Consider the following 25,922-nt stretch of genomic DNA (forward strand, 5'->3'; position numbering starts at 1 on the left):
GAGAGACTGCTGAGCTAGAATTGATATGCAAACTAGACACAATCAACTCCGGTTTGAATAAGGACTGGGAATGGCTGAGCCATTACAAACATTGATTCTATCTCCCCTTGTAAGTATTCTCACACTTCTTATCAAACTGTCTGTACTGGGCTAGCTTGATTATCACATCAAAAGTTTTTTTTCTCTTAATTAATTGGCCTCTCAGAGTTGGTAAGACAACTCCCACCTGTTTATGCTCTCTGTATGTGTGTATATATATCTCCTCAATATATGTTCCATTCTATATGCATCCGAAGAAGTGGGCTGTAGTCCACGAAAGCTTATGCTCTAATAAATTTGTTAGTCTCTAAGGTGCCACAAGTACTCCTGTTCTTCTTTTTGCGGATACAGACTAACACGGCTGCTACTCTGAAACCTATCTGGGGGAAGTTTGCTAAAAGAGAGTCTAGAAATAATCTCCTAGCTGTGCATTTTCACTGAAAATATATCCACTATCTACACTGATGGAATGGATAGAACCACACAAGCAGGATAATTAATATCATGTAAAATTACTGGTACTGACAACTTTAATCTCTTAACAGCAGCCATACTGGGTCACACCAAAGGTCCATCTAGTCCTGTATCCTGTCTCCTGTCAATGGCCAATGCCAGCTGCCCCAGAGGGAATGAACAGAACAGGTAATCATCAAGTGATCCATCCCCTGTCGCCCATTCCCAGTTTCCGGCAAACAGAGGCTAGGGACATCATCCCTACCGTTCTGACTAAAAGTCATTGATGGACCTATCCTCCATGAACTTATCTAGTTCTCTTTTGAACCCTGTTATAGCCTTGGCCTTCGCAACATCCTCTGGCAAGGAGTTCCACAGATTGACTGTGCATTGTGTGAAAAAATTCTTTCTTGCGTTTGTTTTAAACCTGCTGCCTTTTAATTTCATTTGGTGACCTCTAAAGTTCTTGTGTTCTGAGGAGTAAATAACACTTCCTTATTTACTTTCTCCACACCAGTCATGATTTTATAGACCTTTATCATATTCCCCCCCTTAGTTGTCTCTTTTCCCAGCTGAAAAGTCCATCTTATTATTCTCTCCTCATATGGAAGCTGTTCCATACCCCAATCATTTTTGTTGCCCTTTTCTAATTCATCTTTTTTGAGATGGGGTGACCACATCTGAACACAGTATTTAAGATGTGGGCATACTATGGATTTACATAGAGGCAATTTGTTTTCTGTCTTATCTATCCCTTTCTTAATGGTTCCCAACATTCTGTTTGCTTTTTTGATTGCCACTGCACATTGAGTGGATGTTTTCAGAGAACTATCCACAGTGAATCCAAGATCTCTTTCTTGAGTGGTAAGAGCTAATTTAGATCCCATTATTTTATATGTATAGGTGGGATTATGTATTTCAATGTGCATTATTTTGCATTTATGAACATTGAATTTCATCTGCCATTTTGTTGCTCAGTCACCCAGTTTTGAGAGATCCTTTTGTAGCTCTTCGCAGTCTGACTGGGACTTAACTATCTTAAGTAGTTTTGTATCTGCAAATGGGGTAAACACCTCACTGTTTACCCTTTTTTCCAGATCACTTTATGAATATGTTAAATTGGTCACCTCTGGAGCCCTTTTTAAAAATTGGTGTCACATGTCCAGTCATTCAGTACAGAAGCTGATTTACAGACTACAGTTAGTAGTCCTGCCATTTCACATTTGAGTTCCTTCAGAACTCTTGGGTGAATACTATCTGGTCTTAGTAACTTATTACTGTTTAGTTTAACAATTTGTTCCAAAACCACCTCTAATGTGGTCATTCTATTTTCCTCACTAGGATTTAACTTCCACTTTTTAAAAGGATGCCTTTTTGCCTCTCACGTTTTCTTTTACTTCTTCATTGTTTAGCTATGGTGGCTCTTTTTTGGTTCTCTATGTTTTTTAATTTGGGGTATACATTTAAGTTGAGCCTTTATTATGGTGTCTTTAAAAGGTTTCCATGCAGCTTGCAGGGATTTTACTTTTGGTGCTGTACCTTTTAATTTCTGTTTAACTGACCTCCTCATTTTTTGTGTTGATTCCCTGTCTGAAATTAAATGCTCAATGAGAACCACTTTTGCCTGGTCTTTGCAGTGAGAAAAATCAGGTCTATCTTTATAGATATGAAGGGGGGGAGGGATAACTCAGTGGTTTGAGCATTGGCCTGCTAAACCCAGGGTTGCGAGTTCAATCCTTGAGGGGGATCTGGAACAAAAATATGTCTGGGGATTGGTCCTGCTTTGAGCAGGGGGTTGGACTAGATGACCTCCTGAGGTCCCTTCCAACCCTGGTATTCTATGAAGAAAATCACTTGGAACTGAGAAGCATCTACAAGTCAGGATCCTGAAACACACACAGCCTATTCCTGCCTTGATATCAAAGCAGAATATGAAAATCTCTTCCAAGAAAAAAAGGGTTTAAGGGTTTAAAAATAAAAAACCAAAAAACAACCCACACATACTGTAGCACTACTAGTCAAATTTGTTACACCAAAATTATAATGTTCACTTTTTCTATTTGGGACTTTGTTTAAAGTGTTTCAAGTTGGACTTGTATTGGGAAATTCTAAGAGATTGTTAGTTTGAATGAAACTAATTCAACAAACTAGAATTATGGAGGTCAGACAGAATTTTCACCTCAATCCCAATTCACTTATTTTTTCAGGTAGAAAATAAGAACCATTGTTTGTTTTTATACTTCACATTATGCCAACAGATAAAGATAAGTAATAAGACGACACACACGGCTTTGCCCTTACCTCTGTCTTTTGCTTTATCAGAGAGAAGCACTTCTACAGATTCATATTCTCTGATTGCATCAAGTATAATATTTCCTTCTTTGTTGAACAGGAAGAGCATGGGGATTTTGATATCATCTGTATTCTTTCCATCACCAGCCATTTGGAATAGAGGAGCAGTGTCGCTGCTGCTTCCCTCATTGTCATCTAGCCAATAGAAAGTCAGAGTAAGCTTTTCCATTCTGTATATAGTTCAGATTGATGCTCTCCCATTTCACTGGATAAAGGTAGCTTGAAGAGCTGGTGTGGGAATTTCAGAGAATGTGCTACAGTTGAATTAGAATTCCCCAGATTTACAATTTTCTAACCTTATTTCCTGGTGGAGACAGCAAACAAGAGGTTTCTGAGTGGACAGAAGCAAGTTAAGTTGAAAGGTGGAATGTATTTCAATTCTATTTGCTTGCCTAAGATGGTGATGAGAATTTGCAGGTGGGAGGGAATATTCTTTGGCATCTCCAGCAGTTTTAATTTTGTATTTTCAATTTGCCCCAAAAGGCTCAATGGCTGGTGGATGCCTGCCTGGCTGTGGAAAGTCAAGAATAGTGCTGGACCTAGAAGGAAAAAGCTATTTCATGAGCAGATACATTCCTGAATGAAAAAGGTCTCAATGTACATCTTTTCAGGATTGCTACTAAGCAGTTATCTATTTTTCAATACTGAAAGAATAGTTACTCAACTTTTAATAAGGAATGTAAATGGTATATTCTTCTCTAGAACTACTAACTTAGCTGGGAAAGCATAGGCGAGGGAATGAAGATGATAGAACAGAGGTAGGCAAACTACGGCCTGCAGGACCCTCCTGGCTCGGGATGCTCACCCCTGGCCCCTCCCCTGCAGCCTCAGCAATGCTCTGGGCAGCAGGGCTGCGAGCTCCTGGGGGCAACGCAGCTGCACAGCCTGGCCTGACCCAGTGGTCTGTGCTGCACGGCTGCAGTGCCACGGGAGTTCGGGGGGGGGGGGGAACAGGGGTACAGTCACGAAGGTGAGGAAGGGTTGGATGGGGTGGCGCAGGGGTTCTGGGGGTAGTCAGGGGACAGGGGGGTTTGGATGGGTCAGGAGTCCGAGGGGTGGATAGGAGGTGGGCCACGCATCCCCCCCCCTCCCCCCCAAACCGGCCCTCCATACAATTTCTAGAACTTGATGCAGCTCTCAGGCCAAAAAGTTTGCCCACCCCACGATAGAACAACCATTCTCTTTCATTTCACAACATTCAGCTGCAAACAAAAGTTAATGTGTAACTTCCGATTTGTCAGAACAAACCCCCTCACTGAATTTCTCCACTAGTAGGTTTCTGTCTGGCTGCATTCTTGTGTGCAAGCAGGATATTAAGTATACACACCTCATTTGTTCCAATAACAGGATTTCTGTACCAACTGCTCACAGATGCCTGCCAGCCCTGAAAATATGCTTATATATAATCTAAATAATCTTGGGAGAAAAAACAGGTTACATTTGTACAAAACAATAAGGATAGTTTTATTTACCAATAACAATGCCCCCTATTGCTCCAGCTTTTTGGATGTTTCGTGCCTTTTCAGCAAACATGCACTGGCCTCTCTGCATCAAAGCAATTTTCTCCTTCACTGCTTCAGGATTAGTGATCTCCGAGCATCCATTGTAAGGTTTACTGGTTGCAACAAATCCTCTTGTCTGTTTGAGAGATGTAATGATTTAAAATACTGGAGTAAAGCCTGTAAATGTTTCCTACCTTTTATAATTTTTCCAGTCATCCCAAAAAGTCACCTGGTGTTTCCCAGCATACTATAGGACCTTTATCCTAGAGTCTTTATTATGGCAGATTCTCAAAAAAGTTGTCTAATCAACAATTTTTGGACTGATTTGGTTTTCACATGGGCCAACATCTGTAATATTTTATGTTTGTACTAACATCTTATAATAGCCTTTAAGTACAGTCAACAAAATACAGAATAATTTATGGTTAAGATTATATCACCACAAACCATGTGAGAGCACAGATATCCTTAGAACTTTGTTTTAAATCTAGAGTATATACTCTATGGGCTGAAATCCTGCCACCCTTAAAGTTAGTGGGAGTTTTGCCATTGACTTCAAAGGGGACAAGTAATTTCTCCCCATTTTGTCTTTATCTAGAAAGACATTTTCTCTGGAGTTCTGATGGGCTAAGGAGAGCCTAATCCTCATTAAACTTTTAAAATGTTGTAAATTCACAAATGAGCGGCAGCCATGCTGAATCCTAGCAGCTTGACAAGCTCTCTTCCCTTACATTGGCCCCTCCCTCTAGGATGCAAGAGGGATATTCCACATATAGCATTCAGAAAACAACTGGAGCACCTGTGTGTGGAGTCTGAATCACGACTGGTGCCAAAGGAGAAAAAGACTGAACTCTAGAGTGTCTGAGTCAGAAGAAAGAATTTTAGATTGTGTGTTTCTAATAGGGTGACCAGACATCCCGATATTTCGGTGTCGGGACGCATTTTGTCCCAATATCCGCCAGCAGCACTGTGGTTTTTTGTTTTTTGCTCTGCCAGCGAGCCCCCCCCCCCCCCCCCCCCCCCATGTGTCCCGATATTTTCTTCCCCTCATCTGGTCACCCTAGTTTCTAAGTATTTAAATGCCTATTATAAATTTAAGAGCTAGTTGAGTATTTTGAAATAAATGCAATACTAGAAAATTAAGACCAATGCAACAGAGAAAAAGCGCAAATAAATAAAATTCAAGAGCAAATCATATGTTCTTAAGATTTTCACATTATACACACCCCTACGTTGTGTTTGGATAGGTCCATTCCAAATTGTGCTGGCCCAGCTGTCAATACTACCCTGCCAAAGAATGGGTGGGAAACAATTTGAACAGCACGTGGGGGTAGCTGCTGCTCTTTTTGTTGCTGACTGGACAGTTCAATCATTTCCTGCATGAATCGCAAACCATCTTCAGCATCAAGTGAACTTTCTGCCTAAGGAGTAAAGATATTAGGGTAAGTGGCTTCTTAAATATTTTGCAGAACCAAAATTTTACTGTCGCTGGTGAATTCCTCCAAGCCAACCTCCTGGAAAAAGAGCTGGCTTCTTCCAGAATCGGTCAGTATTGCCTCCAATCAACCAGGCTGAGAAGGAAAAAGTAATTGAGAGCACTACATTCTAAAGTCTAGCTCCCAGAGGCCCATGATCTTTCCAACAGCTGTTTTATATGTAATTCTTTGTTAACAATTATACTTTAAACATCTATCAAATTTGTCACAAATTTCATTTTTTCCAACTCTCCAGTTTATACAAGTTTGATTATTTTTAAATTGCAGTGGAAATAGTTGTTTTTAAACTAATAACCCTTTCCCTGCTATGTCTATTTCCAGATATTGCAGCAGAAAACCTGAAGCCAAATCTAAACAAATTCTCATTGTCCAGTCTGAGAAATGCCAAAGTTAAACAGCACAGACAATTAAAACCAAAAATTCTCTTAAAAAAAATCTAATTTTTCTTTATCAGTAACACAGAATTATGTTTACAATAAGATAACTGACACGTGTTCTTTAAAATTTAAACTAAAGAAAAATACTAATGTAATAGATAGACTTATATGTGGTCAAGTTGACTGACTTTTTGTATAAGATAAATAACTAGTGTCTTTTGACTACTGTGTAAAATACATGAATGTGTTATTTTGCTGAACTGGAATTTGTGGTAAATCCAACTATTAAAGCAGTCTTCAAACAAAATATGGTTTGCAGAGAGTTAAACTGTTAATGCTTTATCAAATAAACAGAAAAACGTGAAAGGTAAAAATAAGTTAGAATTATTTATGTGTTGCACAGTTGGTCAAACAATCATACTAGAAACACCACCAATTAGAAATTTCTGGATGACACTGAAGATCAACATTAGGGTTTAATCATACTGCTAATTACAATACTTATGTATTTGTACAGCACCTTTCATGTGCCCTTTAACATTTTTCACTTTACAAAAGTGGGTAATTATTTTGATAGGATTCTGGTTTCTCTCTCTAATTCTGAAAATAATTTTTATGCTCCAAACTAGGGGCTTGTGTGAATTTTGACAAAGCCAAGCATAAGATTATAAACTCTAAATCCATGATACAGCAAGTGCAAAGTATTTCAAAATGTATTTGAAACCATCCACCTTAATGTATCCTTGGGCTACTATGATACATTATGTGCACCAACTTAATTTCTAGAGATACACTTAAATAGACCTCAAATTAATCTTTTAAATATCAATTTATTTATGGCATTTACGTCACATATACAAATGTGCCAATACTATATTAGATAGTCAGACTTGAATATTAGCTTCATAGTTGTCTTAAATATTACATTCTCTTACTATAATGAAAAAAAATCCATTCACATACATATGTAGTACCAGGACTGTACTGTTTGAAAAAGATACTTTTGTTCTATTATATAAAAATTGAAAAATAAAACTATGCTTTATCTAGAGCTTGATGCCAAAATAAATAAAACACTAGAGCTTTAGAAATACACATTTAAAATGATTTAGTAATTATTTTATGATCTTGCTATTTGAAGGGGGAATTTTTACTCTAAAGCACATTTGAACGAACATTTGTAATTTTTTTAAACTACTCATTTTTTCCCTCTTGTCTGTGCTATTTTTAGATTTGTTAGAACAAGTGCTCTCTCTTTCAGTCCAGCTTCTCCTTACAATGAGCTCTTAATTAGGGCACTATATCTTCTACAATTCAGAGACTGCCAAATCTGCTGCGGAAACTAAAACAAAATTATGCCTCACAATCTATGCATTCATTCTAAAAAGGAAAATTTTTATTCTTAATGGCAGCAAAGACAACTTTCCAAATGTGACCTGTATGCAAACTCATGCAGTGATGTCTGCTTAAATCTGCAGACAGCCTGAAACAATAGTTTAACTTTGCTGGAGGGCTGGTTAACTTTGAATCTACAGCTGATAACACTTAAGAACTACACCTCTGATCATGCTAGTAAAGCTTACATTCTTCAGGTGCCAAATGTCTAGGGTGACCAGATAGCAAGTGTAAAAAATCGGGACGGGGGTAATAGAAGCCCATATAAAAAAAGCCCCAAATATTGGGACATCTGGTCACCCTACAAATGTCCAAGCTACCAAAATCTGCAGCTTTCCCTCCAAAAAAAATTCTATTATGCTGTTTAGTGCAAAACTGTAGCACACTGAAAATTAAGTTTACAGACAGCAAAAAACTGCATGTAATACCCAATTAAACAAATGCAAGAATTACTGATTGAACTAAATATGAAAATGAATAATACAATAAAAATTCACATTAATTTCTGCAGATGTTGCACAATCCAAGTCTTTTGCTGCAACGTAAATGGGGCACCAGTTATAACAAGTGAGATAATGGCAAGACAAAGTTGAAGAAAAAGAGGCAAAAAAAATTAAACCAGTTTAAAAATATTATTTATCACATTTACCTTTCCTTTGTTGCTACAAAAGTATGCTGAAAGCTTCAGCAGGTCCCTTTTTAAAACTAAGCAACCCAAACTGTGGAAGTAGAGAATGAAACCAAGGGATGAAATCTGCTCCTATTGCAGACATTGGGAATTTTTCTACTGATTTCAATAAAATATATGTGGGTCTTACTTGAATTGCATGCTGCACTAATTGTACTCTTCCATCTTTGAGGTGAATCAAACTGACTCCCATCTTCTTCAGTATCTCCAAATGCTCAGGATTACTGGCCATGAAATCCCTGGCTCTCAGTGGTGGTTTTGGTCCACTCCCAAAACTCTCTTCTCTGCCAAAGATGGTAAGGATCAAAGTTTCATACTGGTACATTTGTTACAAAATTATCTAACAGTTTTACACATGAGAGGTGTGCAAAGCTAGAGACATAATATACACAAAGCCATCAGAACTCATTCCTATCCTCCACTGTATGAACATTCCACTGGAGTATCTCAAGCTGAAAATTAAAGTTCTAGCAAACAATGCTCTTGGTAAAATGTTACCCTAAAATTATAATTGTTTTAAAAAGCCGTGAACTCCCCCAACAGTTTTCCAGTGCAATGTTGGTAATGTAAAACTGATACATCAGCAATCAGGTTAAAGTGTGAGCCAGCACCCTTCAATATCATTTCGAAATGTTCAGCATGTTGGTAATAAATTTTTAATAAAACCAGAAAAGCTAGTTTTCCTAACAGACTGAGCATCAGATGCATATAATGCAAATGTTACTCGGCCCATTTAATTTTCACCTGCATAAATATTACAGAAGTCATATAAAGGCATTTTTCAAATTTTACAGAACAACCTAAAATAAAGTACAAGATTATCTATGGCAGCATTAATAAAATAAAGTCAAGGAAAAGGGGTTATTCAGTTGACTATAGAAAAGAACCTGTTAATTTTCTTATTTATTCTCAGTGATTTCAGATCCTCTTTGCTCTGTTTACAAATTGATTTTTTTTCTAATTGGCACTACCGCAATCCTAATTTAGGATCTGCAACTCGTGCTGAGCTCCTTCTACTCTTACATAATCAACTGCAGCTGGAGTTATAGCTGAACACTGGTAGGAAATGCAGCTAGCTTTACTGCCTATGCAGGGCCAAAAGGAATACCATCTTGTGAACAAAGTAAGCATATCTGACTAACATGCAGAGGGGATGGGGAGGCTTTTTTTTTTTTTTTTTTAATTGAATGACAGCCAATTTTCTGGCCATTCCTAGCAACGGAGGATATAAAACATGCATCTTACACTCTGGCAACGCCCCTAGGACAGCTCTTATCCACCACATTTTTCAAAGGTTCACGGATACTCTGAGCATACATAGGATCATTTGGGAAGAGAATCTGGGTGTTCGGACATGTCCACTCAAAGTTACTGTCATCCAGCTCCATGTATTCTGTTGTCTAAAATGTACAAAGCAGATTATCTATTAAGAAACCCAATTACTCTAAATTGCTTATCAAAAGAAAATATCAAACAGTAGACTGCATCTTCAAAAGTTATTTGTATACATACAAAGCATATAACTGTTGAAGGTAGGAAGATATCATATACAACTGCAATTACTAGCGAGGAGGAGTAGGACTTTGACTTGCCTGCTTTTTTGCTAGCTTCTTGGCATGTGCATAAAATTTTAAGTGTTAATGTTTGAAGCCTTTAACATTCCAAGTGTCCCCTAGTCTCCATTTTTATATTATTTTCCTTTCTGAATAGCTCTCATGTCTGTCTTCGTAGCATTCCCAATCAGAATGAAACAAATGATGCTGGTCATGATTCTATTTTGCTGCAATTTGGCAAAGATATGAACAGCAGCAAAGGCACCAGAGGTGTGTAGCTGAAGACTCAAATGCAGTCCTGCCTTGGTTCCTATTTGGAAGGTTATCTTTGCATCCACAATGTCCAGAATTAAAAAAAAAAAAAAAAAAAAAAAACTAGTTACAGAAATTGAAGGATTAGGCCCTCTACTGGTAAGTGGTGATTTCAAGCCGTACCGCACCAAACATCTGGTACCCTATGTAACTTCTTGTTCTCTCAGACAGGAGAAAACTGTGTTTTTCGCTTTAGGTGTAAAGTTAATAGTGCCTATATTTTGGCTGTGGCAGCTCCAGGCCATTAGGATTTCCTTGTGTCAACAGACATGCCTCAGATTATTATTTTTTTAAGAATATTCCATGAGATCATCTCGGTTCAGTTAAATATCTTCTATTGATTTCTGAGCTGCCTATGATGATTTGACGCAAATAAACCATAAAACTAAACATTAATAAATAAGGTTACTTTGCCACATTTAGCATCCTGTTCATAGATTTCAATATGAACAATCCCCGGAGTCTCTTCCTCACAATCCATATAGCAACAGTCAAATAAACCTATGGATGGCAAAACTATATCAACTAATTTCAAACCAGACCTTAACTGTAAATCAAATGACATTTGTTTTCCTTTGAAAGGAAGAGATTAGTTATTAACATTTGCAAATACATCCCTACCCCGAAATAACACTGTCCTCGGGAGCCAAAAAATCTTACTGCATTATAGGTGAAACTGCGTTATATCGAACTTGCTTTGATCCACCGGAGAGCGCAGCCCCCCGGAGCACTGCTTTACCGCGTTATATCCAAATTCATGTTATATCGGGTCGCGTTAAATCGTGATAGAGGTGTACCACTATTTTACTATCGCATGAGAAGTGCATAATAGTTTGGTATCTACTCCTGGCTCTGCAAATGAGTTGGTGGGTGATCCCAGGCAAGTCATTTAACTTCATTACAGCCCAGTTTCCCCATCTGTAAAATGAGTATAATACTTATCTATTTACAACACACCTGTGAGAAAAGTCATTTAAGATTATTTATCAACAATTAATAATTTTCTAAGAGCCAGTATTTAAAGGCATATAAAAAGGCTCCAGAAAAAAAATCAAGTTGCTATAGCAAAACAAAGTTGTTATTTATTTTATTGGAAGAAGTTGTTACATACAAAGTAATTGAGTCAGTAATTCTTAGAAATATGACCAACATAAAATAAATAAAGCCAAACCACCTACAGGGAAAAAAGTCTGCAAACTAAGGGCCAGTAAATCTGCTCCCCCACTATCTTCTATCAAATCAAATAGTGAAACAGCAGGAGGCCACCTTGCTAATCATGCACTAGGGCACCGATATTTCAAGTGGCAGGCATGGTACTTAGAATAAATGTAAGCAATGCAGCCCATTAAGATGTGTTCTTTTTTCCCCTCACATTTATTGCAATCCAACGGATTCTAAAATCATCAGTGTTTTGGTTTCAATAACCTCATGTCTATTTTACAATTTCTTCCTTGATAGAAAAAGATGTCAGGAGCTTTTCTATCTTTGCCTTAGTCAGATATTAGTAACTTAGACTGATAGATATGTTTCAATGAAATCCTACTTCATCAGTATTTAGCAATTTAAACAGTGCTTATATTGAATTTAATTTCACATCTTAGACCTGATTTTCTTCAGTTTTTACTGATTTTTAGGAGACCCTGCTTCATACTCCCCAACAGCTGGACATAGCTACCATCAAGGAAATATTCTGCCCTCTATACAGGAAACAATATACTCACTATACAGAACTTCAAAGAGTTTCTACAAATATTAGTATAAACTTCATTTTAAAAGTTTTGGTTTAATAATACACGATCTGTCCCTTTTAAATCCATGCTTATCTTTTATTGGTACTATCTTGTTTTTCTGAAAGGTTTTGAAGACAGTCAGCACTTCCAGGAAAAGGACAGCAATGAATAGTGCAGATAGCTATGAGGGAACATGACCAATTTTTGTTAATGAAGGTTAACATCAATGGAGTTAATGAACTCTACAAATTATTTTACAAGTCTAATCTCAAAATTATTGGTCTTCAGGTCCCTAGACCAGTATTTCCTTCATTTTCAATGTTGAATTCACTCAGTATAGCTGTGAAGCTTCTCTTGAATTTACTAAGTTCTCCAGGAAGAAAGCCCTCAGTCTAAAAAAAAGTCTGACACCTCAGTTTTCCACAACTGATCTGAGACACATCTCTACTGGGATAAAAAACTCATGACACCAAGTCTCAGAGCCTGGGTAATCTCACACAAGCTTTTGTGGTTTGGACTGGCAGGCTATAAAATTGCAATGTAGTGGTTCAGGCTCCAGGCCAGCCATGGGTCTTTTCTTATGTTTATTATAAACATAACTTGAGTGTCTTGTCTGCAATGCACAGTGGGTGAGTGTGATTTCTAAAGCACATCAAAGCGTTGCACACTAACCAACTGGTCTGCTGCCATGAACTAAAAGTTCCCTATTACACATTAATGTAGTGCGTTTTCAAATAGCACTATGTTAATGCACACTTGGGAGCCTTTAGTTTGGGCCAGTTAGTGCGCAACACCCTGGTGTGCTTTAGAAGTCTCACCCTTATAGTACATATTGCCATGCTGTATAAATAAGTAAGAAAATGCTAAGTAAGGGATTAACTAGGAATTATCCAAGAGTGAACACACTTCAAGTCAAAATAATGGCAGATTAACATTGGGGGAAATCCCTAGGTGATAAATAATCCTCTGTTCACTTTCTCATTTGTTTATTTAGCCTGTCAGATGAGCTACTGATGTTGGAAATATCAGTGTCTCAGAATGAAAGAAGCAAGAAAAGTACTGATTAGACTACATCACCATGACCACTTCCAGCAGAGTCTGAGTATGCTGTTTCAACGGGTTGCCAGTTGGCCTGGGGAGAAGGAGACTAAGAGCCTGAGCCTCAACTTCTTCTATTTGCTATAGCTCAACTGATTTCAACATTTTACACCAGCTGAGGATCTGGCCCTAGAGCTGGAAAGCTAACTTGGGTTTCCTCCCAGGTACTAAACCCTAGGTCAGCAGGCTAGCTCTCTCTGCATTTTATTTTTCCCTTAATATAAAAAAATGACTTGGCAAATTTAATCTACCCTATGGTTAAAGTATTTTTAAAGAGGAAATAAATCTGAGCTCCAGAAAACGAGAAAATGTTGTATTTATTTGAATACAAAAACTGAAGATTAGGGTTTTATTGGTTTGTTTTTTATAAGCAAGTGTGTTCTGACATCTTTCTGCCAAGTTCCAGCCTGGAGCAAGGTTTTATGGTTCAGTTATAAATACCTAAAAAACAGGTTTGGTCATGGAAAAAATTGACAATATTCATGGGTGCCACTAATTACTGTCATGATAAAACAGTTTGCATTAAACATCTGTCAAAAATCTTATATTGCTTAAGCTTACCCTTTACCCTGATTTTTCCACCTAAAAACACATTAAAGTGGTATTAAAAATAGACTAAAGTTTAAAAAGGTCACTCACTGTATTTTTCTTAGACATTGTTTGGTTTGTAGTAGAGAGCCAAAGAGGCAGTAGATGAGCCTCTGTAGTGAAGATATAATCTTCTATATCAAAAACCATGTCTTCCTTATCAGCAAAGAGCAGGTAAAGGTATTTAAACATCTCAGCCAGGAAGAAAGAATCCATTCTATGGGGCAAGGGAGGGGGGAGAGAGAGAGAGAGAAGATAGCCTTAAGAACAGTGCTAGTTCCCAAAGTGGCAGTAAAACAAATGCTCAGGATACTCAATTTCCAAAGAGTTAGTGCTACTTAGCATTGCAGGTTTGTCATGGTGGGGAAAAAAGTCAAACAGGGTCATATTCCTGTTTTTCTGTGACTTCTCCACAGCTGGAAATCCTGCCCTGGGTGGCTGGGCTCAGCTCCCGACTCTGTGCATTGTAACCTGGCACACGTAGTCGCAGCGCTGTTCAGGTTTAGCTCAGTTGCCTGTATGTCATGATGAAGAGAAAGGAGGGAAGCAGGGCGGCCAGGCCGTATTTGACTGAGCTGAATAGTAGCACTGGGTTGTGCTAAGCCCGAGCCTGAGCCTGGGCACAGAGCACAGCCCATAGAGGGCAGAGGGAGGTGCCGTTCAGCCCTGCGTGCCTCCTGCAGCTGCTCTCCTTGGGGGAAGCTCCAGCATCCAGGCTGCATTCCACCTTCCCAATGATGCTCCATCCTGGGAAGCGGGCTGAGGAAAGTGCTAGGGTCCTCCCCTCTCAACCCACAGTGTCAGGGTTCAGGCAGGGGATGCAGCTTTTACAGGCTGTTCTAAATTTACCGAGACTGCTTTGTGTTTAATAAAAAAGGCTGTGACAAATCTGCAGCCTTAATGATAATTTTTGAGCTTATTAGCCCTGCTTGAGTGCTGCAACTACTGCAGAATTCCAGTAGGAGGAAACTGTGTTTACAGAGGGAAATAACAGTTCAAGCAGTTCAATGGAAAAATGGTGTTACAATAATAATATACTGCTTGAGAATTCCAAAGTCAACATTTTTCAAATGAAATATTCTTCAGATTTAATCTACTTAACCATTGTCAAGTTTTATTGAAAAGATCTATAAAAAAATATCAGAATAGGTGGTCTTCACTTTAATACAGAAATGTTATAATTTAAGGCTATGAATTTTGATGGTGTTTAAGGCCAATTAGACTACAGATATTCCACTAACATCAAATATGCATAATCTCAGGGATGGTTTATTTAGATGAACTCAGAATACACAATCAGCATCTGTCCAAAATTCAATTAATCTCAATACAAAAAAAAAGTTAATCAGACTCCTTTTATATTTTCTAATAAACTTAAAAATCACTACACACTTACCTGTCCTCATGGCTTCCAGTACGAACATCCTTCATTGCAGCAAATCCACAAGGTACTCTAGCATATTTGTTTAAATTTTCAATGAGTGTTTTTCCTACTTCTAGGTAGTAAGGGTCCCCAGTAGCCTATTTTTTAGAAAAGTTGCACAATGTTTAGATGTCATGTAAAATGTATAGCTGTTTTTTTAGAACTACTTGCTATGCATTAGTTTCTGGTATGTTGCCTTTTTTACACATCCATGAAATTTCATGTCATTGTTTCAACAGAGAAGAGCCATATGCAGAGGAGAAAATTCCTTTCAAATAGAGTGCATTACCATTTACATTATATGGACAAGCTATACTATGCTGGGACAATCAAAGGAAGACAAGGGAGTTACACCCAGATTTTTTAAGATATTTGAAAATAAGACTTAGGCCTTGCAGTGCTGAGTGCAGCAATGCTTAAATACTTTTAAAAATCTGGGCCTCAGGCACCCAACTGTTACTGAATCTGAAGGGGCTGGGCCCCTTTGTACCTTTGAAAATCCTTGCCTTATAAAACAAAACTCTGAAGACATTTTCTAATAACAAAGAGTGCCTACATCTGGCTTGCATGCCATAAACATTTAACTCTGACACCAGTGGACGAATTGGGGTCCAGTTCTACTCTTTCAGCTTTGGGACGCAGCACCAATAAAATCCAAACCTTGGTACCAAGTGTCAAAAAGCCAAAGTGATGAAGAAAGTGGTCTTACCTTATACAAGAAATAGGTGCTTTCTGCAAATTCTGGTCTTAAAGGGTGCTGAGCCCAATGAACCCTGAAGTCTGTTGTGAAAGCCTGAGGAAGAAAGAATAGAGATAAATAAATGTAGGCATAAAAATAGACAGACAGTGAATTATTATTTTAGATTTCAAAACAAACAGGCAGAAAGGTGCAAGTCCTGATCAACAAGCTCTACTCCTCTCTCATTTATTTCCTTTTCTAATTATAAAAAGACCCTATCCAAATTTGCTCTAGGATTCCTGTCAACAGTTAGATTACTTTTTGAAAAAAAATCGATAGAAAGTAATATTCTCTGATGACAGGCCTGATTCTGATCTTACACACACCAGTATAAGTCAGGCAATGGTGTTACTTCAGAGTAAAGACAGAGTTCAAAATTAGGCCCTATGCGCCCATTTGATTTATTCTGCTCTATTCTGGATTCATGTAGATAAAGTCAGACATTCAAAGTTATTCATCCTTCAAGTGTAGCAAAGGAATAGATCCAGAATAGGCAGGTCTGATTACGTTAGAAACAAAACAAAACTGCGACTTGTTATCTTTGAATGCTTGGACAGGCAAGTAGCCACCTACTACGAATACTACAGCAGCTAGTCAGAAATCGAATGAGTACCAGAAAAACAAGAAAGCTTCTGTCCACTGAAGACCAAGGACCAAATTTTTAAGTGCCTATGCAAACGTTCCAGTAATGATTGTACAAAGGCAAACAGGCTTTTGTGTGCACAATTAACTTGTTTTCAGGCTCAACACAATATCCGTAGGTCTGTTTTCAGAGGCTCGATGCAAATATGGCCCTGAACATGTTACTTCTCCAGTGGATTTAGGTTTCACTTTACCAAGAGACAGAAGGAAATGAAAAGTCAGTGTGATTTAATAGCAAAAAGCCATTACATCACCAAGAAGATAGTTTCATATCAATGTTATGTAAACTTTGTATACTAGTGTGAAGTGATCCACAGTCAGTTTAAAAAATAAAATTTATTCATTATCACTTATCTGTTATATAACAATTGTTTCCCACTATTGGTAGTTACAATATCTCAGGGAAAAATGTTTCATATCCAGAACACCACTCCAGTTGTGCATGTGAGTTTGTACCAGCTTTTTTTTTTTTTTTTTTTTTTTTTTTTAAATTACACATTATGTCTAGTATTATTTGAACTGAGATCACAATCAGTTTATATAACCTCCTGCCTTACCTCAGGAAGAAAGTTATGCTTTTTTATCACCTGATATAACATCTCATGAGTTTCAATAGCAGGTCTAATGTCACCTTTCAATACCTACAAATCAAGAACAATAGCAATAAATACATAAAAGTCAGGCATGATATCTGTACAAGACTACACATCAATGTATACATTGCCAGCATACACAATAATACAGTAAATCATGATCCTCTGTTTCACTGTATAATCTGCTTTATTTATGTTTTTCTATTTAGCATGGGATAGGAAACATATGAGTGGCTGCAACCCTTAAGAGACCACTGTTTCACAGCAATCATAACTGACTTGCGGGAAAGAGGACTGGATCATACTCAGATTGAAATCCTGGTTTAAAAGGGAATTTGCCCAGGTTTGTGACAGATGTTACAAAACGCATCTGTAGCCCAGGACTTGAACGGACCCATTCCCTTCAGTTCAAATTTTGCTACCAGAATTGCTTTTGAAAGCTCTAAGGACAGATTCTCAATCAGATATTTAAAGTCCCTTGGGAATCCAGAGTGGCTCATATGATTTTAAAGGCCTAGCGGGCTGCAGAATGGACTTCTCATGCAATCATAATATCAGCCTTCTGAATCTGGTTGTAAGTAAATCCTGGAACAAGAAACTATTCTTTTTATGCATCCACACAAAATGTATTCTTACAAAGATTTATTATAAATAGAGGGAAGAAATACAAACAGAAAATTTATCATGTTTCAGAGATTCAGCAATGAACACTCAGAGAAGGGTGTGAAAAAGGTGGGGGTGGGGTTGTTTTGAAAATCAACACTGCCACCAACTGTACTGAGCATTGTTGTTATGGTAACGTTATAGTAATGTTATAGGTTGTAATTTCATGTATACAGTTATGAGGCTGAAAATGTGTCCAAGCCCAGTCAAAACTCTCCAGGAGCAGAAGGGCAGTTCACACCTCATCAGGGCACGTATGGGACAAACCCAGCCCAGCCTCACAGGAACAATCATTTGTAAAATGATTGTAAAATCATTTAATCTGGAAGACTGTGCAAAGTCATTTAATCTGGAGGTCATGGAGGAAAGACAGGCAAGGGAACTCATGACAAACATCTGTAGCATATACATGGGGGGGGGGGTAGGAGAGGAAATATAATGAAGGGAGCCAATGACAAAGGTAAGACAGGAATATCAACAGAAAGCCTTAAGACCCATGGGTAGGGTGGCCAGGCATATATTTTAGACTGCTAGAAATGGAAGTTGAGCATCTGATATGCCTTGGAACCTTTTGGGCACCAATTTGAATTTGGGTAACAAAATCAGTAAGCTGTGAGCTTGGCAATTAAGAACTATACCCTAAGAAGAAAAGGGATCTCTATAGTTGCGAGTTAAGCGAAGGGGGAGAGAGGAGAGGAGAAGTATCTTGCTCCACTCTTGCGGGAGTTTGGTTTTTTTCCTCTCCCCTAAATTCATTTGCATATGAATTAAAAAAAACTTCTGCGGAAGACTATTAGAGTTTAAGTCAAGCATTTTACATGATCATCAAGGAGTTAAGAGGTAAAAGAAGCAGAGCCAGGTAGATAATGAAAGGTATGAAAGTTCAGACAGTTTCCCCTCTTAACAGCCAGTACGAACTTGGAAATAATGTGATGCTGCATGATTTAATATAACCATCAGAGAAAGCAAAGGCAAACAAATCCCTCTTCCACATCAGATAACATTTTTAAAAGTTAAATTACTGAGCCTAAATGGCAACAACTATATTATGTATTTTTCATATCTGTTTTTATGAACAATTATTAGTAAATCCATTTAATGTGATCTGGGGACTGGAGGTTTTAGAAACCTTACCTGCAAGCCTGGGAAGAACGCAAGCAAAGAATCCATCCAGGTCCGAGCATTTAGCATTGGTTTGTGAATATGAACATCAAGCAGAAGAGGTGGTTGACTAATGTACCTCATTATGGCATCATAGTGCTAACAAAAACAGAAACATCATGAGCTCACATCTCTTTCAAAAGGGACATGAAAAAAAAAAGGTTACTCACCTTCTCGTAACTGTTGTTCTTCGAGATGTGTTGTTCATGTCCATTCCAAGCAGGTGTGTGCGCACTGAGAGGAGGAAGGCATCCGCGAGTGAATTGCATGCTCTATGCAAAAGTCCCATAGCGCGAGGGCTTCCTGGCACAGGGGAGAGGAGCATGCACCCCCGTTTGTTGATATAGAGGGACAGGGAGGGGGGCTGGTGGAGCAGTAGGGAGGAGAATTGGATAGAATATCCCCTCTCTACCATGCGGAGCACCCAGCGGTCCGATGTGATTCAGGATCAAGCATGGTAGAAGGGGGAGAGACGGGACAAGAAAGTAAGGTTGGTAGGATCCAAGGTCCTGACCGGAGATCGTCCTTGACCGCACCATCAAATTTGGTGTCTAGGCCCCAACAGACGCCTGGGTTGGCCTGAAGACTGTCCAGCAGACAGATATTGCCTCCTCCTGACACTCCTACTCCTCCTGTGTGGAGCCTGTGGGTGGTTGTGGGGCTGATACGACCGCGGGGCTGGCTGCGGCCTAAATTGTCTACACTGAGTGGCCTGAGTGTGCAGGCCGAGCGAGTGTAAAGTAGCCCTTGAGTCCTTTAGGCTATGGAGCCACTTGTCTCTTTTCTCAGAAAATAACGTGGGTCCCTCAAAGGGAAAGTCCTGGATGGTCTGTTGGACCTCGTGGGGAAGGCCGGAAATCTGAAGCCAGGACCCTCGCTGCATCACCACTCCAGAGGCCAGTGTGCGAGAGGCTGCATCCGCCGCGTCCAGGGCTGCTTGGAGGGATGCTCATGAGATCAGCTTCCCCTCCTCCACCAGAGCGGAGAATTCTATTCGCGATTCCTGGGGAAAGAGTTCAGCGAACTTGGACAAGGTCGAGCATGTGATGTGCCCATACCGGCTCACTATAGCCTGTTGGTTGGCTATGCGCAGTTGCAGGCCCCCCCGTTGAGTACACCTTCCTACCAAAAAGGTCTAGCTTCTTGGCCTCTTGATTCTTTGGGGTAGACCCCTGGAACCTCTGACGTTCCCTTTGGTTGGCCGCATCGACGACCAGAGAGTCTGGGGGAGGATGGGCATATAGATGCTTATGCCCCTTGGAGGGTACAAAGTAACGTCTCTCCGTCCTTTTGGCCGTAGGGAAGTGTCTACTACCGTCTTGATTAATGGTAAAGCGACCCTAGATGGGCCCAAGGGAGCTAGGATGTCCATTACCAGGTCCACATCCATCTCAACCTCCTCAGCCTGAATAGCCAGGCTCTGGGCAGGTCATCTGAGCAGTTGCTGAAGCTCTCGGTTGTCCTCCAGAGCCGGTGCCATCGAAGTCCCCACAACCGCTTCATCCAGCGAGGAAGAGGAGGAAGTCGCCGGCAGATGACCTTCCTCGCTACCCTCAGCTCCTGCAGGGTCCCGCAGCACACGGTACTCGGGTTGCGTGGCTGGTGCAGATGGAGGGGGCGGCACCACGACTGGTACCGGGCTCGACGCTGAACGACGAGGCATGCTGGGCGGTGCTGTGGCATTGAAGACATGGCCCCCATCAGTGGGGGTGTCTGAGGAGGCGGTGCTAGGTCCTGTTGAATAGATGGCACACCCCTCACGGACGGCAGTGCCACTAGTAGAGGCAATTGCGCTGGAGCTATCGACGTCGCGGAGATCGACGTGGACCTGGAGCGTGGACTGTGCATCTGTCCCTGGGTCTAATGATAAGCCCAGGGAGTCCAGAAAGGCCACTGGGAAGGCAGCTGCCAACGCTGCTGCCACGGCGCCGGGTAAGGTTGCTGACTTCTCTGTGAAGCTGACCTCCTGCTCCTTGATCTGCTGGAGCGATAGGATTCCCCCTCCAACTCCAAAGTCTCCGAGTATGAAGACCAAGGGGGGGCAGTACCCATGGTTACCAGTAAGCGGTGCCACGAGGCCAGGGAACGGGGAGGCACTTCCCTCTGCGCCAGAACCACGCAAGGCGGGGACTGTGGCGCCATCATGGCCGGCTTGCCACTCAATTGGATCAGGGGTCAGGCAGTTACTGACGGCTCTTCCTTTCTGCATGGGGAGGCCAGCACCAGCAGGCTCATCAGATCCGAAGCCGCCTCGAATGCCTCTGGCGTACGTCCTCATCATGGTCCGGGCACTGGGACTGGTCCAGACTTGACTGGACTCCAACGGGGACAGGAGTCAGCGCGACCTTTCAGAGGAGGCGCCAGTGGCGCGGCTTTTCCCACCACACTTGTGGACGCCGCCGGCCTTTTAAGGTCCTGGTGAGGTGACCGGCCCCTTCTTTTTCGCGGGCACCGGGGATGGTGAGCAGTGCAGCATGGAGGCCGACTTCTTATGTCCTGAGTCTCTCCAGTGCTGGGGTCTGGAGTCCTTAGACTGGGCCTCCCCTCTTACTAGCAGTGCCAGAATGCTGTGCACCGAGGACGAGGTGCTAGGCGCCAGGTCAGCGGGTTCGAGGTCCGCCTGCGGCCGCAGGGCCACCTCCATCAGGAGAACTCTAAGTCTCTGCTATCTATCTTTGAGAGTCCTGGGATGGAACCCCTTGCAGATTCAGCACCAATCTCTCTGGTGGCTCTCTGAGGCACCTCAAGCAGGAAAAGTGCGGGTCATTCTTTGGCATAAACTTCCCGCAGATCGCACAGAGTTTAAACCCTGGGGACCCGGGCATGCCCCAGGAGGGGACAAGGGTTGAGCTGGGGGGGGGAACCCCCCAACAGCTGACTGATTAAATTCCAACTAACACTAACTATAAAACTATGAGAATCAGAACTATATACATGAACTGAGACACTGGTAGGCTTGCTGCAGGAGCGCAGCAAAGTTCCAGCCAGCCGTCACTGGCAGTAAGAAGGAACTGAGGGGGTGGAGGGTTGGCAGGCTCCTATATTGGATGCCATGGAGGAGCCACTCCAGGGGGCGCCCAGGCTGACCCTACGGACTCTGCTAAGAGAAAATCTTCTGGCTGGCATGCACACAGTGAGCACACACCTGCTTGGAATGGACATGAACAATCACTCGAAGAAGAACCCAGTAGTTTGCTATATTTCATTTCAGTAAGCTAATGGTTTCAGGGAACGGCACCCCTGCAATTAGTGATACATAAATAAAAACCACAGTTCCTAGTTACACAAATCAGAATGTAAGAGCCTGAATAATTATTGCACAGCTATGCAGTAATATATACATATACATGTGCACAAATATATTCAGCAACCATTATTATGAATATCCAAAGTTTTTTCTCTGTTTGGCTACTATACCTCATCTGCATTGACTGGCTCCTGTGGCATGGTTTTTAAGCTGGCTAACAGCAATAAAGATGGCTGCAGTTTCTCACTTACTTTGGCTGAAGCAGAGAACTCCAAAATGCATGTATAAGAAAAACACTGAACAGGACTAACTGCTGCAAAGAGTTTAAAAACCCTTTGGATAACTTGTCTGCTTACCCACTCCTAATCCCTCTTTTCCCCAGGACAGCTCTCTTATTTGTGTTTGTGTTGCAGTTTTTAATATAAAGTCCTCAACTGAAAGTTGAGGAGGTTAGGAGGTAATACTATATCATGGGCTGAACAAATAGGAAGCCCAATTAAATTATTATAATGGCAGCTATACACAGGCTTTTAACTGTATGGTTCTGACTTTTATATTGCTTGTAAGAACCAAGAAAATTCATTTAATTTGTGCATCACCTTTCTGTATCATTTTAGTGAAAAAAGTTCATGATTTTCAGAAAATTTAGCAGTCTTATGAATCTAATAAACCTATGAACAAGGGCACATATATTTTTGCAGGTTATAATCATATAAGCATTGTGCTGGCTTAGTGTCTCTGTACTCATGGGTCTGCTCCGATAGATAGAACCCGAAAATCAAATTCTGGGTTTTATCTGTTGCTCTGAAAGCCAGAAGGAGCTTTCAGCTTACTTTGTGATAAGAGAGGCCTTACATTAATAGGGTTTTCTGTAAAACAGTGTAAAAGTAGCACTGTTGAGCTCCAAAGTGTCAATACAGCCCTCCATGGTTAGAAAGCTATGGTTATACGGGTGTGGGAAGCAAACAAGGAGAGATATATAGGAGATCCTTCAGTCCCACAGCTACATAGGAGGACTGCACCCTTTTCGGGCAGGGAAGAGGAACATACGTGGGTACGGTAGTCAATTCAAGTTTGGCTACAACACAACAGAAAGAATGAGGAGTATGGACATTGCAAGAGTCTGAAAAACCTTGCAAAGTCCATGAAGTACAAAGCAGGAATCTAACAGCTAACAGACAACACTAAAAATTATTCTTAAATGGGGAAAATACTTGAGCAAAAAGTTAAATCAACTTACTGTATTAAATCTTTCCAGGAAACGGTCATCTCCAAGCAAGACATAGGCTTTTAATAAATATTCATAATACGAGTCTATTCCTGCTCCAACTCCACTATCTAGAAATAGCACAAGATACAAAAGTACTGTATTTTAAAATTTAAATAGTTTCATGGATAAAATTTTTCATCTGCCAGTTTTCAATTTCATTTCAATGGCTATTGTTTAAATGAAAGAAAAGAGGGGATGTTCAGGACAACTGACGGTGCAAATAAAGGAGCAGGTAGATTAATGAAGGGCTGCACTGAGTGGTGTGCAGTATTTTCCTACTTTTTTGAAAATGTGTTCTAGTACATTTGAACATAAAAGAGTATGCTCAGGCATGCTATTAAGTCAAGTGTTTAATTTCCTTGTAGAAAATTGGCCTGAATAAACAATTATGCTCTTATTTGTACTTTACTGTGCACTTAAAGTAAATTCTTTGAAAATTTAGCACTAAGAAATCTCTCAGCATCCAGGGAATTAGGGAATGTTTTCCTTGAAACAAAAACTGATTTCTCAGGCAAGATATTCTTGCAGAGAAAGACCAGGCTTCATTATACCTGGTTTCTTCAGATCTGAAAGTCCACAAGTCCACTTGCCTTCCTGATGGTATTTTTAAATAATTTAAACTCCCAAGAGCTGCATCATGGGTCTTAGAGTCAAAGCCACATACCTTTGCGGACCCAGTCTCCAGTATGTATATTAATGGTAACTCCCACTAAATTACTGTTGCGTTGTCTTTTTTCCCAAAGAAAGTCAAGTGCCTTCCGTGCATATTCCTGCAACCAACAAAAAATATTTTAATTTAAGTGTAATTACAGAGCAATGCAGGAGGCAAGAAAAAGCATCAGGTGCTGGTATACAAGCTTTTGGGGTTTTTGTCCACTAAAATAATGGAGCTATGAAGTAGAATATATTGTATAGAGAGATTCATATTTAGACTGAATTTCCTAAAGGTAGAACTAAGAAGCTCAATAATGCATTGAATTCTCTTGAAAAGCAGCACTTATTCCATTTAACCAGTCATTTTGTTGCTAATTAAAAGGATTTGTATTCTATCTGTAACAGTCACCTACACACTATATAGCTTTGGGCAAGTCACTTAACTTGTCTGTGCCTCTGTTTCCAACCGACAAAATAGGTATAAAGACCCTTTTTGTTTATAACCATTAAAAAATCCTTCAAAAATTAAAAACAAAAACCTTATATAACATTTGAAGACCCTCTAATGAAATGGTGCAACAACTAATTTCTTCTAATCCAATGGGATATAGTCAGATTGCCTTCTAAATTATGCCTACTCCATCCCCACTGCCACACACATCTTTTCAGATGTTCCTAAGTGGCATGGTAGCTCTTGCCAATAGTTAGGCTAAGTATGTGCATTAGCCCCCTGTAAATACACAAAGGGAGGCATGAACTGAGGTGACAACCTAGCCAAAAAAGGATAGACAACCAGCCAGGCATGCTAGGTTTTAAGGGTGAGATAACACTGCTCTACAGCCAAAATGCTTCTGAAATAAATGTAGTCAAACTTTACTAATTCTGGGTCACTGAGAACGAAAATGATGCTTAAAATTGTTGATTGGCTCTAGTTTTCAAGATATGCTATTGGGTCACTATATAGGACCCTTGACTTGGGAATGGCGGAGGATAAGTGAGTTATAAAGGGAAGGGATCTCAATTTAAACCAGAAATGACTAAAATACATCTTTGACTGGATCTATGAATAAATCTATGACTCTGTTTGGACAGTACTTGCTTTTTAGGCAAAAAATGAATGATGCAATCTGAAGCTGGTATTGCGTCATACATGATATGAATTGCATCATGTTATTCCTAGAAGTCATGGATGATGCAATCATAACGAAGCTTACATCACTCTGCTGAACAAGTTGCCCTATATCAGCTCTAGAAATCATACAGTGTCGTGCTCTCTTATTTGTCAGTGTTTGATTTTGCAAAGGGACACATTTCTGTTTAGCCAACGTGAGCAGAGATGCCTCGTACTTGTGTGAGCAGTGCAGATAACTTCTGCTATGTTTGTGGTGAAGTGACTTTTGCATCACAAAAGCACAGTATAACCACTATGGTTAAGAAAGCCTATCACCTTTATTTTGGCTGCAAAATTGGAGATCAGGACAAGAGGTGGGCCCCACACATATGCTGCAACGCTTGTGCAACAAATCTTTGCCAGTGGTTGAACAGGAAAAGGAAATCTATGCCTTTTGCAGTGCCAATGATTTGGAGAGAGCCAACAGATCATACCAGCAATTGTTACTTCTGCATGGTGCCTCCAGTTGGGAAAGGTGGTCCAAGAAGAAAAAGTGGACTGTGCATTATCCAAACATTCCATCAGCTATATGCCCAGTACCCCACGGAGAAGGACGGCCGGTTCCTGATGCACCAGAATCATTCTCACTTGAGTCAGACGAGGAAGAGGATGAAACTTCTGGTCCTGAACCATCAATGTCACAGGACCCACATTTTCTCCCATCCTCCTCCTCTGAACCACACCTCATAACACAAGGTGAACTGAATGACCTGGTCAGGGATTTGGAACTACCCAAGAGTAAGGCAGAGCTGTTGGGCTCCAGTGGAATCTCCTGG

The 25,922-nt window shown here is 40.3% G+C and overlaps 2 protein-coding genes across 5 annotated transcripts in view; one reads left to right on the plus strand and one right to left on the minus strand.

Moving 5' to 3' along the window:
* The window catches only part of C8H1orf21 (chromosome 8 C1orf21 homolog), a 258,076-nt gene extending 244,803 nt beyond the window's left edge, over nt 1-13,273 (plus strand). Inside the window, exons 6-7 of one of the 2 annotated variants that reach the window (XM_034779350.1) lie at nt 5,816-5,891; nt 6,164-6,297. In XM_034779350.1, the coding sequence (XP_034635241.1) occupies nt 5,816-5,891; nt 6,164-6,282 (195 nt within the window). In that variant the 3' untranslated portion in view covers nt 6,283-6,297. Of the gene's footprint in view, nt 1-5,815; nt 5,892-6,163; nt 6,298-12,891 lie in introns of those variants that run through there. The other variant, XM_034779354.1, reaches the window with a different exon arrangement.
* EDEM3 (ER degradation enhancing alpha-mannosidase like protein 3) overlaps nt 1-25,922 on the minus strand; it is a 50,551-nt gene that overhangs the window by 3,723 nt on the left and 20,906 nt on the right. For all 3 annotated transcript variants that reach the window (XM_034779349.1, XM_034779347.1, XM_034779348.1), the window contains 12 exons: nt 23,986-24,091; nt 23,292-23,389; nt 18,778-18,903; nt 16,945-17,028; nt 15,716-15,799; nt 14,980-15,104; nt 13,635-13,800; nt 9,548-9,702; nt 8,433-8,586; nt 5,573-5,767; nt 4,317-4,482; nt 2,794-2,979 (listed from right to left, as the gene is read on the minus strand). In XM_034779349.1, the coding sequence (XP_034635240.1) occupies nt 2,794-2,979; nt 4,317-4,482; nt 5,573-5,767; nt 8,433-8,586; nt 9,548-9,702; nt 13,635-13,800; nt 14,980-15,104; nt 15,716-15,799; nt 16,945-17,028; nt 18,778-18,903; nt 23,292-23,389; nt 23,986-24,091 (1,645 nt within the window). The remainder of the gene's footprint in view (nt 1-2,793; nt 2,980-4,316; nt 4,483-5,572; nt 5,768-8,432; nt 8,587-9,547; nt 9,703-13,634; nt 13,801-14,979; nt 15,105-15,715; nt 15,800-16,944; nt 17,029-18,777; nt 18,904-23,291; nt 23,390-23,985; nt 24,092-25,922) is intronic.

This window comes from Trachemys scripta, chromosome 8 (assembly GCF_013100865.1).
Source record: "Trachemys scripta elegans isolate TJP31775 chromosome 8, CAS_Tse_1.0, whole genome shotgun sequence".
NCBI lineage: Eukaryota > Metazoa > Chordata > Testudines > Emydidae > Trachemys > Trachemys scripta.